The sequence below is a fragment of the Cydia pomonella genome, chromosome 1 (assembly GCF_033807575.1).
Source record: "Cydia pomonella isolate Wapato2018A chromosome 1, ilCydPomo1, whole genome shotgun sequence".
Lineage (NCBI taxonomy): Eukaryota > Metazoa > Arthropoda > Insecta > Lepidoptera > Tortricidae > Cydia > Cydia pomonella.
This window is the reverse complement of record NC_084703.1, coordinates 40,604,737-40,619,735: the sequence shown is the minus strand read 5'-3', so window position 1 is coordinate 40,619,735 and position 14,999 is coordinate 40,604,737. Positions and strand designations below refer to the sequence as shown.

Here is a 14,999-nt window from a genome sequence, read left to right as displayed (position 1 = left end):
CCGGCCTTTTCGGTAAATAGAAAGGATTTGGAGGAAATCGATCATGCGATTAATCCTTACAATACTCATGCTAATGCTGCTGCGCTAAGTTCCTAGCAGAAAGTAATGGCCTTTTCGGATAATTTCATAGGGCTAGACCAAGATAAGTCTGCAGAGATTTTAATAGCCCATACTGTGCCAGTGTTATTTTTAAAATCACACTTCTATGAAATTATGACGTAAAAATAACACTTGCACTTGCACAGTCTGTGCTTTTAAAATCCACAGTTATCTTGGTCTAACTGTAGCATCCTAATAAGCAGCTTAAACTAAAACTGTCTTAAAGGCACATACGGGTAAATATAAGTAATAAATTTTAATACCTACTTAGGTATACAAAACTACGGTGGGCGGCTGGTGATGTCATCACTAAATTGTAACCTTATAATCTTATAATACTGTACTTCAATGACTTCAATTACCTACTTGTGATGCACACAACATAATTCTGAGCCCGTTAGTCTTATCCATCGGAAAACGTCCATAACGAAGTCATAACTTACTTTTGTTGTTATTATGTCAATATTATTAATTATTTATTATTCTTATTATATTTGAAATTGATTTGATTTTAATGTACTTACTAACCCCTAGCTATAACGATGGTACTAACAATGTTTTATGGAATTTTTATAGTTCTGAAATAGAAATATTTTTTTTTTTTTTTTTTTTTTTTTTTAACTCTCATACGTTAGACCCTGAAAGTAGCGACCGCAAAATCAGTGCACTTGAAATTCACTGAACAAACACACATGACGACCGGAGGCGCGAGGGCGCGACGTGATTTCGCGACCGGGTCGACCCTGGGACGACCCCAATCCGGCAAAACCCTCCAAAGCTTTACGTCGCGACCCCGCCAAAAACACCCACACCGTTACATTCAATTGTAATTTCAACATATTCAAAATAAAGTCCAATTTGAGAGGTCAAGATATGACTCAAAATACTATTTAGCACTGAGTAGTTCGATGTTCGTACTGCACGGTGTTATGCGAGCTTTTTATAGGTACGTAATTTTAAAATTCGAATATGTTTACTGTCAAGAAGGAAGAGGTGTTTAAATGTTGACATATTTATTTCATATTCTGTTTACCTTTTTATAATTTTATTGTGATAACAAGTGATATTGTATACAACCACAATAATTAGGTTTTACATTAAAATGATAATACATTTCAATCGATTTTTGGTTCAAATTCTTATACTACATGTAAACAAATACCTAAATATAAAACTAACTAATAAAAATTCGAAAGAGTTCTCATTGTTTATTAAACGTCATTCGTAGATTGTCAAAGGAAACATAACTACTAATTTAATAATTCTACTTCTACTCAGTTAAGGTAAACTTTATATGACCATAGATATACCTGCTATCACTTGATAACAAGTTTAGTGTAATTCGCAAGTCTACGCACTTTTTTTTCAGTTACACTCTGAAAATGGCTTTAAAACCAACTTCATGTAAGGAAGCTATCGCGCGGTGGGAGAAGGCAAAGGAGGAAGTGGCCGCAGAAGCCACGGTGATAGAGCTCCAGTTCCAGTGGCCACCCATTGAGAAGATGGACGGAGTTCTCTCCACACTAGTCGCTTGCGAGTCAGTATAACCATGGTATAACCTGAGGACCAGCTATCGCGACAATGGCCACCGGGGACAAACAATACTACACACAGAGAAATCTAGCAAAACTACAGTCTATCAAACAACTTTATTAGTAGGAAAAAGAGCAAATTCAATTTTTTTCTGGAACGATAGCTTTTCGCGCCTATATTTTTTAAATTGCCGGTTTATTTTACTGACGGAAAAGGTTTGACAGACTATACAATACGTTTGTCCAAAAGGAACCCTTATGGTGCGACTCTGTCCGTCCATCCGTCCGTCTGTAATATCGCTAAATATCTAAAGAACTACATACGCTATCCATTTGAAAATATTGAAATTTGGATATGGATAATTTCAAAGCCTAGTTACTAGATAAAATGGGATATCGTTTGAAAGAGCTCAGATTGTTCATTCCAAAACTTTTTATTATTTTACATAGTGGAGAAAAATTATTTATGAAGGAAAATATAATAAAATGATTCGAGTCCCCCCCACCCCTCTTTATCTCGGAATTTTATCATAGAATAATTATGAAATTTTTACATAACATTGATATTATTATAAATATTACAGGAATAAAATTTAATCACACTTCTGTTTCTTCTGTGATAACTTTTTTTAATTAACAAAAAACAATTTAACCACCTTTCTTCTTCCTCGCGTTGTCCCGGCATTTTGCCACGGCTCATGGGAGCCTGAGGTCCGCTTGACAACTAATCCCAAGATTTGGCGTAGGCACTAGTTTTTACGAAAGCGACTGCCATCTGACCTAATTCCCAATTTAACCACCTTTGCGGGTGTAAATTAAATTTTACTAAAAATACCTTTCAAATAAAATAAAAACTGTTGAAATCGGTGAACATGATAAAGATCATCCCTAAAAAACCAACATCCATACAGTTTTTTAAGCAGCCGTGCTTTTTTCTAATAATATGTTTGCCTATAGGATTACCTTCTTTGATTTTCTATAGATAAGTAGTCTAGGTTATCGAAAAAGACTTCCGTATGAAAATGTTAATGTTGTGTCGTTTGACAAACGAATTAGTAAAGCAAAATTAATTTTATTTTCGAGAGCTTTTCCTGACGGAGTGACTATATAGAGATAAGTACAGATATAGTAACATTAGTACACCTAAAACCTTTTCCTAGCAATGAGAAGCGATTGTTTGTCAGTTGTCACCGAGAATTTATCAGAATACAAGTCAAATAGGAAGCGTGCATGAACTGTAGGAGGCAGCACAGGAGCCGTCAGATTTTTGGCGCGAGGCGTAAATGTGATGTTTACTCGTGTTGTTCCGATGTAGCCCACAAGATGGCAAAACCTACTATGCACAAGAAAACACGTGACGTGTAAATGTGCATGTTTATGGTTCCGATTCAAGCCACAAGATGGCAGACCCTCCAACGCGCACGGTCCCTATAGCAAAAGGCAAATCTGCATAATATTATATCTGTCTTCACTTTATAGTAACTTATATTCTCTTTATTTATTTATACTTTATTGCACATATAATATTAAGTACAAATGGTAGAATTAATGCCTTAAGGCATTCTCTGCCTCTTCACCGGGTCAAAAAGAGACGTTTGTTAGGTGCAGGCTTTATACTTGAGAATAATCTCTTCTTCTTTCTTTAATTCTCTTTATTATAGTACCTTATATTAAGAACTTTTTTAAATGTATATCTCAAAGTAACTGAACTACTGGCTCGCCCTCCACTCGATTATTAACAACGGTCGTATACACTACCTTAATAATTATTTAGCTAAACTAATTTAAACGACTGTCCACTCCAAATCCCTCATTTGTAATCTTCAGTGAATGTTTGAAAAGGGATGTTGACTTAGAATGAAACGCTAAGTCCGCTGTAATAAAGCTATCATAAATGTGATCACTCCATCGTGTCGCATTAAAAAATAATATTCCATGGAAAAGTAGTTTTCCAGTTCCAGCTACCTACCAATCAATCGTGTTATAACCAACCTTTATTTAAAACGTTAATATTGTTTCCAGGAAACTGAGTTTATCGTCCAATATGATCGACAAAATAGCTGGTATCGCAGGTATGAAGAATTTGAAGATACTGTCCTTGGGCAGGAACAACATTAAATCTTTGGCAGGAATTGTGAGTTATGTTATATTAGGTATATCTTAACTTTTTAAATGATCTATTTGTTAGAAAAAATGTAAAAAGCAGACTTCTAAGTTGTAGCGTTATAAACCGCTCAAAACATTACTTATAAATGTAATGATTACCCAAATCACTCACTCTGTGCATTTATTTTTAACTGACTTAAAGATTTAAAAAATCGGCCAAGAGCATATCGGGCCATGCTCAGAGGAGGGTTCCGTACTTACTCTTCCGTCACAATAAGCTAAGGGGAGAATCAACTTTTTAGCGTCACTCGTTGCCATGGTTACGATTAGTTGTCCAGGGGACAAAAGTTCATTGAAATACTGATTTTATGGTACTTAAATGTATTAAACTTGCGTTTTTGTGGTCGTTATAACCAATGTCCATAATGGGCCCCCTACTAAGCATGTTAATAGAACGGCATACAACGTCTCTTCAAACAAACTATGCCACTGTTGGCCCTTGGACAACGGGACAGGATAACAAAACAAAAAAAGTTGATTCACCCTAAACTGGAGCTTTAAAGTATAGTAGATTATTAACCAAGGGATGAACTCTGGACAGTACGTCTTTTTACTATGAAGGGGAAACTTTTTGTGATAACTCAAAAACAGCTAAACTGATCATGTCCGCTATAGTTTTCATTTAATGTCTTTCTTAAGCTCTACTTTCACAATTTTTTTCATATTTTTTTGACCCATGGTTCAAAAGTTAGAGGGGGGGGGATACATTTTTTTTCGGAACTTTATCAAAAAATGTTTGTTAAAGATCCCTATTAGTTTTGAAAGACCTTTCAAACGATATCCCACACTGTAAAGTTGAAGCAAACAAAAAAATTCACCCGCACTTTACGTGTAGGGTAGGGGCGGTACACTAAAAAAAAATTTAGATTTTATTCTACGATCCATGCCAAATTTCAGCTTTCTAGCACTAACGACCACGGAGCAAAGCCTCGGACAGACAGACAGACAGACGGACATGGCGAAACTATAAGGGTTCCTAGTTGACTACGGAACCCTAAAAAGAGGAGATTCTCAATTCAGTTGGAAGTTTTTTTATTTTGTTTCTATTTCATAACTCCGTCATTATTCGACCGAATTTGAAAATTATTTTTAATTAAAAGTACCTATGTACATATAGATTGGTCCCATTAAATACGATTCATGGGATCCATGAGGAATCGAGGGGATTCCTGAAATCTCTAAAGTATGTAAATAGTTTTATTTGTATTTTAATTATCAAACTAAGCATTTTTATACGGTACACTGACATTTGATGAAGTGGAACTTCTGATGATGATCAGAACGGAACTCTTCAACTACGCATAATTCATGTTTGGCGATTTGTCCTCTTCGTTGTTTGTTAAGCAAGATATGTTTTCAAGCCACATTTTTGTCAAGCTCGAATTATGTTGATGGATTCTAGGAGGAATTGAGGGAACTCTTATAAGCATAGGTACTTATAGTGTTTTTTTTTTTAGTTTTTATCTAGAAGCATTTGCATTTAAATAGTGCTATTTGGTGAAATGGAACTGTTTATAAAGATCAGAATGGAACTTTTCTACGACAAAGGCTTATAATTATTATGAGATGCACTATGTTGATAAATAATACTATACATAAGTGGCATTGCAAACTGTTTTGTGATATTGGCTTCAAATCGAGGCTGATCAGTCAAAGGCTTGAACTATGGTAGGTACTTAGATTAGAAGTAGAATAGAGTCTTTGATGTTTTTTACTAATTTAATGCCAAATTCAGGTACGTACATGTTGGGGTTACAATCTCAACGAATCTACACGACGCGGTAGATCGCGTAAGCTTTAGAGGAATTTATTATATTTGATTGATTGACGTACATATTATAATTTGAAGGAGACAGTCGCCGATACACTGGAAGAGCTATGGATGAGCTACAACCCCATAGACAAGCTGAAAGGCATAGGAGCGATGAAGGTCTTACGTGTATTCTATTTGTCAAACGCGCTCATCAAGGAATGGGTTGAATTTAACCGTTTGCAGGTATGTGTATTATTATTTCTAGGGTTCCGTGCCTAAAAAGAAAAATGGCATCTGGTCAAGCGCGCCACATTCGCAACTTGGTGAGGGCTTATAACACCATTTATGGAGATTGTGGTTGCAGCAGCTGACTTTGAACCCGATTTAATCTAGTGTAACCCCTTTTACTTACATCAATGAGTGTAACCCATATATTTCGTGTATCATCAAGCCCGGGTGGTTCTTTTGTTTGATCTATATCGCTGTTGGAAGTTTTTGACTGTATATTGTACGTGTTCTAGCTTTTCGTTAATACACAAGGGTTCTGGGCCTTGAATTTGGGAAAAAAACTGAAATTCCAGATAGGACTTCGTATATTTTTCTATTAGTTTATAACATATATAATGAACATATAGCAATACTGTTTGTTCAACGTATTTGGAATGATATCCTTGGGACAGCAAACAATGCTCATTTGAAATTTGACCCTAAAATACATAGTTACTCGTATATTATTACCAGATATATAGGTATATCTTGTACCAAATGTAACTGTCAACTTATTCATTTAATTTTTTTCCGGAGACTTAAGACGCGTTGAATATGATCTTATTGTAGGTAGGTGTGATGTTTATTGTTCCGATGTAGCCCACAAGATGGCAGAACCTACTATGCACAAGAAAACACGTGACGTGTAAATGTACATGTTTATTGTTCCGATTCAGGCCACAAGATGGCAGACCCTCCAACGCGCACGGTCCCTATAACTATTACATACAGTTTCCGATTTATTCGCCGCCTACTAAGTTGAAACTTAAATATTGTTATTCCATCAGGAGTGTCCAGCCTTGAGAGACCTGGTGTTAAGTGGGAACCCTCTATGCGACAGTCAGCCCGACGTTGACACCTGGAGAGCCCAAGCCGCCAACCGTCTCCAGCAGATCACCAAACTCGACGGCATTCCCGTCATAAGAGAGTAACGCTCATCTTAGAATAAGCCAGGTGTTTCCAACGGTTCCATATCAGAATCTATCCCCCTTTGTTGGGAACTCCTGCAATAAGCTCACGAGGTACGGTCGTTAATTTAACTTAAATAACATACTAATCTATTACCTTATTTTTAATATACCATATACTAATATAAAATATGTCTCTTTATCATTTCGGCGTTTCAAATGAATACAATTTTCGGTCATTAAGTATCAAGATTCTTCCACGTAATAAGTCAATTACTCAACTATGCCGGACGGAACGACGTTGTCCCTCGGAGTTAATATTCCAAATTAGTTGTGATTGCGTGACACTTTCAGCAACAATGGTTGATAGAGAACCACTTGTTTAGGTTTGGAATTGAAACGACGATATTACAAATAATAGCGCTGCATCGCCGCGCCGCGCCGCGCGGGCTTGACATTTATGACAGATTATGACTCTGGCAACACTAATAACGGCGTGCACGCCATCTATCTATTAGATGTCGTACCGCAACCTATACGACAGAGCGTTAAGATTGAATTCTATTAATCGAAAAATGATTGCTGTGGACAGATCAGAATCTGACACTTGTTGATTGTTTAAAATTTATATTTTATATTTGATTGGTCGTAAATTGTCGTAATAGTATTACTACTCCACAGCTATTGTTTGTTTACCCTGGCAACTTAAACTTTAAAAGTAGCTTACTAATTACCTTCTATACAAAGTAATAAAACTTATGAAACAAGGAGTACGGACAGGCTTAAAAATGAGTCTGAGACACATATGACCGTTAATGAAACATACATATGCACAGCTAGCAGCAGAAGTAGAAAAGCGGGCAAGATGTTTAAAATTATCTAAACACAACATGAGCGTAAGAACCTGTGTAGATCACTTTGAACACCTGGACTGCTTCTCCACTTCTGCTGCTGATATTATTAGGTACCTATACGTTGAGTCTCATATATACCTATAATCAAATGAAATATTACGAAAATATTTATGTGATACATTAGCTTAGATCGAAAAACAACGCCATGCTACGTTCCGTCTCAGGAATTCGGGTCTATCAGAACTGGGGGCCTACTGCGAAAACCGAAATTCGCAAATTGCGGGGATCTTTCACATTTACTCTCACTAAGACGTAATTAGAGTGACAGAGAAAAATGCCCGCAATTGACGAAATTCGGGGTTATAGCCGTGAGCACCCAAAAATTTCGGTCCACTCAGGTTATTCATCGCGTATCACTTAAGTACAAAAGAGAGAAACTATTGTTGCCCGCAATAATGATTCGTCATACGTCTGAAAGCCGACTTAATAGCCTGCTTAATTCGCGGCAAAAGGAAATGCGGATTGGTGGGGGACGGAAAAGTGTCTCCCGGCGACGCTATTGTGTTGCCACTAATAAAATTTAATGATGTAAACGGATAGCGCGAATTTATCTAATTCAGAACCGCTCAGGGAGTTTCGCTTAGGGGGAATCAATTAACGGTAATAATACATCACTCGAAGGCCAAATCGAATTATTAACGTGATATGATATCTTATAACATTTAACTTTTGAAGATTGTTTTTGGAACAAATGTAGGTATCATGAATTATTAAAACAATAAATGACGTTGCTCATCTACTGGTAAACATGTGGTAAACAATACTCAGACCTACTAACTTACAACTGATTATGTTCCAAATAACCCTCATGGGTTCCGGATAGATTCCACGCGGCGATAGGTACTTTTGTTTTAGGTAATTGGTAAGAAAAGTAGATGTCACTGCAATACATAAAAATAGGAGGCTTAATTGCATTACTAATTTATTTTTACCTTTTTGTTTGTATTAGAGCGTAGGTATACGAGTATAAAATACAAACCAATGGTTTAACGAAATGACATTTAATACGTGAGCGCCATGTCGGGTTGTTGCTTTTAAAATAGACACCTATCAAAGCAATTAATTTCGAATACCGACCATGTACATGCAATAAACGTGTCGCGTGAGCGAGCCACGTATCGGTGCCGCACTGACATTTGAATGCTTTTCAATAATTTAATGGAAAGCCATCTATTGTGTACTCTGGTTAATGGACCAATAATCGTCCACCCAAACAGAAGTAACTCTGTTAATCACAATGAGGCTCACACCTCGGGCCGGAGCGGCCAGGCCCCACTCTAATGCGCACACATGCCTCACTCCGTCATTATTTAATTATTAACACTACAATCGACCTAATTTTGATTTCTATTTGACATTTCGATTACGGCTCCCGCCGCCGGCGCGGCCATTTTGTGACATCTGTCCTCCAATGTGTTACGAACTATAAAATTCAATTTCCCCAATCGGGCAGCTCGGCACATTTATTATTCATAGGTCGGTACACAGTCGGCACGCTTACCCAGCCGCTGACATATCATCTTTGCATAAAGGAATATTGAGAAGATAACGTAAAGACCTCTGACTCTGCAGAATACGAAAATCATATTATGTACTTTGCCTTTCTGTATATTTTTCTTCAAAAAATATTGCTTTATTGCTGAACATATACGTAACATTAGTCCATCAAAACAATTAGCTACAGAATCGGCGATTCGATTGCGTGACACCTGGATAACATCGCTTAACGGCTTTCATGACAGTCATTGGAAAAAAAATCGGGACTCTTCATTACGTAATGTCATTCCTTCGACGCAAGGACACACGACACACTAGGACTAAGCAATCATTTCGGGGTCACCTTCATCGCGTCGTATTAATACTAAAGTATTGTCGTCTACCGGACCGATTGTTTGAACAAATAACTGTATTTCAGCCACCTGGTCGGTTTGCGATTTATAATGTAAACTGTAATTGAATGTGCGCGAAGTTACATTCGCATGTGGTGACCCTTGCGACCAATAAATCAATCCTTGTCGTCAGTAATGCACAATCCATTTGCTCGCATGTAGCCTAATTGCTGTAAGCGCCGCCCAGCAGCACATTAGGCCGGCCGGGATCGGTCCCGCTCATGACGCCTATTCGACTGTAATGGCTGATTTTCTAGCTCAAGAGACGTGGCCGCGGCAAACGGGCGCACTTACGCCACTCAAAGGCGGAGAAAATGGCTTAAGTGCTTTCTCTATTATGCTTAAGGTCGTTCGTGAAAAGGATAATTTTCAACTCTCCAGCGCCCCCGCCCTAGGTTGGACTTGTATGGATAAGACACTTTTTTCTGGCTTTACCAGTAGGTACGTACTTTTATCATAAAATAACACGATATTTTAATTGTAACTAACTACTCGCTTACAAAGATACGTAAGTTAGATATTACTAACGATGTTTATATGTTGACAATTTTATAGGATAACCACGAAGCAAATTAAAAGAGCTTAATAAAAATCCATAAGTACTTATCGAAAAACTTCTATATTATGGTTTTCTTAGGTACTTGCAACGGTTTGAGCAATTATTAAAATACCTAAGTAATTAGAATTACATAACCTACAAAATTAAAAAAAATTATAATTTTTATCCTATTGTGAAAACAAACGGTTGGAAAACATTTAGATTCACACTGCGCCAACGTGGTGTGATATATTTTAAGTTGGCTAACCTATTGTCGGCGCAAGCGGCGAGGGACGCCGAATAAAGCTTTTCCAACAAACAATAGTTCCGGCCCTTTGTCGCGCTGCGAGTAGAGTAAACATTAGTAGTTAAGGGCATTCTGGGAGAAAGAAGAGAAAATTTCAGTTTCCAGTAGGTATTCAATCTTTCCAGAGATAACTATGGGTATAGGTGTATTTAGTTAAACTTTTTTTTCGGGATCAATTATTAACGCTTCTCAAAAAGAATCCTATAAACTCTCGTTTATTAGTATATATAATTTATGTACTACTTTACCATTTCTCTTTCACGTGTCATTTAAATTCTCTTTCAAAATTACTTATGTATTAATATGTTACACAATGAAGACTGTAAAAATATCTGACACGATCTTATTTGTAGAGCCATAAGAGCGTGTCACATATTTTTGCTGCCTTCGAAGATTATTACAGGTCACTATACCTAGGTGTCACACAGCTGAGAACAAATAATTAATTGAAGTTTTATCAGCATAAAGGACCTACCTATACTATACCTACTCTTTTTCAATTATTTTAACTCTTACTTATACATGCTGTTAACTATTGTCTGCGGGAGTGACAACTTGTCTTATAAAATCTGTGTGTGAGCCAGTTGTACCGGCTGGTGGGCTGTGCCTTTGTCCCCTGTGCTGAGGGCATTGTTGAAACCGACCACGGCTTGTGACTTAAGAGGTTACGGCCACCTAACCTCCACTTACCCCTCATTAATTATCTTTTGTTTGTTTGCTACTTGTACCCATTTTTGTCTTTATTAAACTTTACAGTCTGAACAATCTCTGTAAATATTTAAATTTCACATCAAGAAAAGACAATCGTATCGAACGCGGTTTTATTGCCAGTTGTGTTAAATATGTTAAACAGAACCTATATGGATAATAACAATGCTAATTATTGGCAAATACTGACGGGATGACGAGATTAAAAAAACGAAGTATCCACTAGGTAGATACACATAAATGTAGGTTAATTAAAGTACTTAACGGAATCAGCCGCGTATTCAGAGTCGTGAGCAGAAAGGGCTAATAATTGCGAAACAAATGCAACCCCACTTCACCGAAACCATGAAACCTCATTCAAAACGAGGAAGTCACGATCGTATAATAAATTACTGTTTCAAGATTAACACCTACTTTCCATAATAGCCGATAAACCAAATTTAGTTTTCATGTTACGCACCCTCCGTTGCTACTTATAATAAGCAATGATCAATGGCGAATAATCCCATTGTGTGACGCGCAGACAAAAAACCCATGTCTGAATTATTCCGCTACGCTCTCGCGCTAATATCTCCATTACATTAGCGCATTGTGCCGCCATCCTATCCTACATCTACATGTTCATGTAAAGCAGCCATTGTAAAGGATTACCGCCGTGCCAAAATGTTGACAGTTGTCGAATAGACAATGAAGCAAGTGCATTCCAAAATAGCCATAATGGTTTGTGTTTATTTAATTTAAGTCGCTGGCAGCATGGAATAATGCCCTGTTTTCGCCGGCGACAGCCTCCGACTCCGAGCGCCTCAGGGCAATAAAATTAATGAAGCGTGGAGATGGGACCATTTTACTTGTATTATTCGTCTCCTGCGGGCTGAGACTGGAGCGAATGTCCATTAGTTCTGTTTTAACATGTTAGCGAGGCTGAAACGTTGTAAATGCGATTTACTTTACAGAGAGGGTGGAAAAGTGGCCGGAGAGGTTCGGCAGCGATCGATAGCCGATGCGATCAGAAACCGTCTCAATATTTAAAGTGCACTTTGGGGTCGTTTAGGATTGTGTATATTTTATTGTGTCGTGCCTATGTCAACGAAGCCTTTCTTCTTAATAATAACGATATGAAATCCTTACCCACTTTACCTATTAATTGGGTTAAGAACTAATACGATTATTAAAGTTTTATCTACCCATACTACGTCGGTGACAAACAAGCATACGGCTCGCTTGATGGTAAGCAGTCTTCTAAGTTTACTTATGTATGAAACAAGTAACCGTCAAAAATATTTTTGACACACTTTTTTATTGCCGACTGCACTTTTTCTTTTTTGTATGTCTAAATTACTTCAATTACCTTTCAAATGAGCCTATACTCAATATGTTTACGTTTTCCCATCGAAGAGTTTCTTTAATTGACTACCTTCCGACTGCATCTACAGATCAGCTCCATGTTAGCATACTCTATTGCATCGTCATCGGAAATACGGAAGTATAACAAATTTCAGCTCAAACAGACACCAGGAAGTGGTTCAAATTTAAGTTACAAGATTTGAAGCACATATATATGTGTAGATTTATACAAAGAAGATACGCGGTGAAACTAAATAAAAGTGTGTAAAAATAGTTCCAGTAATACATACCGCTTTTGAAGAACATGACTGTACACGAATTTAACCCACATTACATCAAATTTCTTATGCTGTACTTATGTAGAGCGCGACGCATGCATAAGGTTGAAGTCAAAATACATATTAATTAGATTGACTGCCTCTAAATAAAGTTCAATAATAGTACAAAGTCACAACGAATTATAGGTATATTATACTAATATGAATACTACAACAAATAAATGTTGTATTGGAAGCGCAAGGTAGATTGCTAAATTTCTAAATGCGCCCTGTGCTTGTGTTGGCGACTTGGCGCTAGAGTCTGACCAAACTTATTCTGAATGGCATTTTTAAAGTGTGGCAATGTCATATTTAACGTACAATTTCTATGAAAATATAACGCTTATAATGAAACGCCTCAAGTTATTATATTCAAGTCAGTCCAAAGTTAACGTAGACGGACTATAGCAACACGGAAAACACGGGTTCTTACTTAGAAGCAGATCTTTAACCAAGAAACCGTGCCTTTTTATTTTAGTATATACTTAATACTCGAAAACCGGCGGTTGCAGTGAACAATACGCACTCGATACATCAGCGCTCGAACAATGGCGGCATTAGCGGGCATTAGCGACTGATGATGGCGATCGCGGTTGCGCGAGCGTCAAGTTCTTTGCGATAACATCTTAATCCGCAAATTTTACTCGACCCTAACACGAGTACACGGCCGTTGCAATCGCGTGTGTGGAGAGGGCTTCTGTTTGCAGCCAGAAGCTTGTTTAAGCCCGCTACAAGTCCAGTGCGACAACGCTGGCGTGTTAGGTTCGGTTAGGTACCAGCTTGAACCCAAAAAGAGTGTGTAGTTACTAGTTAGTGTATTCTAGGTATGATGTGTATTTCAATCAGTTTGTTTTTTTAACGACTTATCCTAATATAGGTTATAGGTTAAATAAGGTTTTTCCAAATATGTTCCCTCTGTTAATTATAAAGGGTAATAATCAGGTGAAAAACAGTGTGTCTGATTGCCTTGGTTACGTAGCCTAGGTCACACTTTAAATAGTCTTTATATGGAATTGTAACCCACTAAAGCGGCCTTTTTTTGTAATTTTGTTTATTGACTAGGTACAAATAGATATCTACTAACCAGGTATAGGTAAGAAGTACGTGTTAAAGCATTTTTTCTAACAATCTTTATATTTTATTAATCCCCTGCCTCACGTTACGGAACAACAGCAAATAACAAGTTAAATGACCCAATGGCACAAATATATTAATATACCTATCAAAAAGCGGTCTCGCCACTAATGCACAATGGTATCGGCGGGCGCTAAACCGTCGCGCTCATTACACGAGCATTTGCTGCCACCATTAGCATATCAAACGTTATCTGATGTGAACGGCTGCCCTTACCCACTGCAGGACGGGTATTCTCGACGCCTTCGCCATAGATAGGCGGACCAGTTACAATTCACAATTGAATAAAATATGGAAAGTAGTGTCTAATATTGTATTCGGCAAGACAGTGAAGTAGAAGGCGCTTCAGCGTTTCTCAATCTCATAAAGTTGAGTCCTACTAACCATAGGAGAGTCGAACGTATAGTAAAACAGATTCGTAACATCTATTGTTCCTGTCATCCACGATGACGCGCAAATTTACCAAATGTAACCTTTAATGACATGACATTACGTGTCAAGGCACGCGTTGTTAATGACACGATTTATACCTATGTTCTTTTCGGCTCTCTTTGCCAGACTGAGTTAACGCTAATCAATATATTAATCAATGTGAAAACAAGCCCATATTCAAGCAAGCTATTACACCCAGCATCTTTTTTTTCAATACTACGTCGGTGGCAAACAAACATACGGCCCGCCTGATGGTAAGCAGTCTCCGTAGCCTATGTACGCCTGCAACTCCTGAGGAGTTACATGCGCGTTGCGCGTTTATGTGGCGCTATGCCGTCTTTAATGTAACTTACAAGCACAAATGTTGTATCTCACATTTTTTTTTATTATATTTATATTAATACAACCCGGCAGCTTGAACATGTCATGCTCGCTTAAAAGTCTTTACTTACGGTGGCGTCGTTGATCGGGTCGCCACTTTCCCGAATGAAGGTTGAGGGAGGCGATGGCTGAGATACACGTCATACTCGTGAACGGGTGCTGTTTGTGGAGACCGGTCTGTTTAAGCTTACACGGGGTACAGGTTATGTTAAAGTATGTAACTTTACTTTTGAGTGACATTAACGTGAGACACTTCATTCGGTTCTTGTCTGTTTTAATTTTTTTGTCTTTTAATTATTTATATAAGAAT

General features: G+C 37.6%; 1 protein-coding gene across 1 annotated transcript; it reads left to right on the top strand.

The window, feature by feature from the left end:
* Positions 1-1,153: 1,153 nt before the first annotated feature.
* Positions 1,154-6,915, top strand: LOC133523356 (dynein axonemal light chain 1-like). Its single transcript, XM_061858883.1, has 5 exons — positions 1,154-1,382; positions 1,469-1,636; positions 3,654-3,765; positions 5,647-5,793; positions 6,606-6,915. Exons 2-5 carry the CDS (start codon positions 1,482-1,484, stop codon positions 6,747-6,749), a joined length of 558 nt encoding a protein of 185 aa, XP_061714867.1. The 5' UTR covers positions 1,154-1,382; positions 1,469-1,481; the 3' UTR covers positions 6,750-6,915.
* The last annotated feature ends 8,084 nt before the right edge of the window (positions 6,916-14,999 follow it).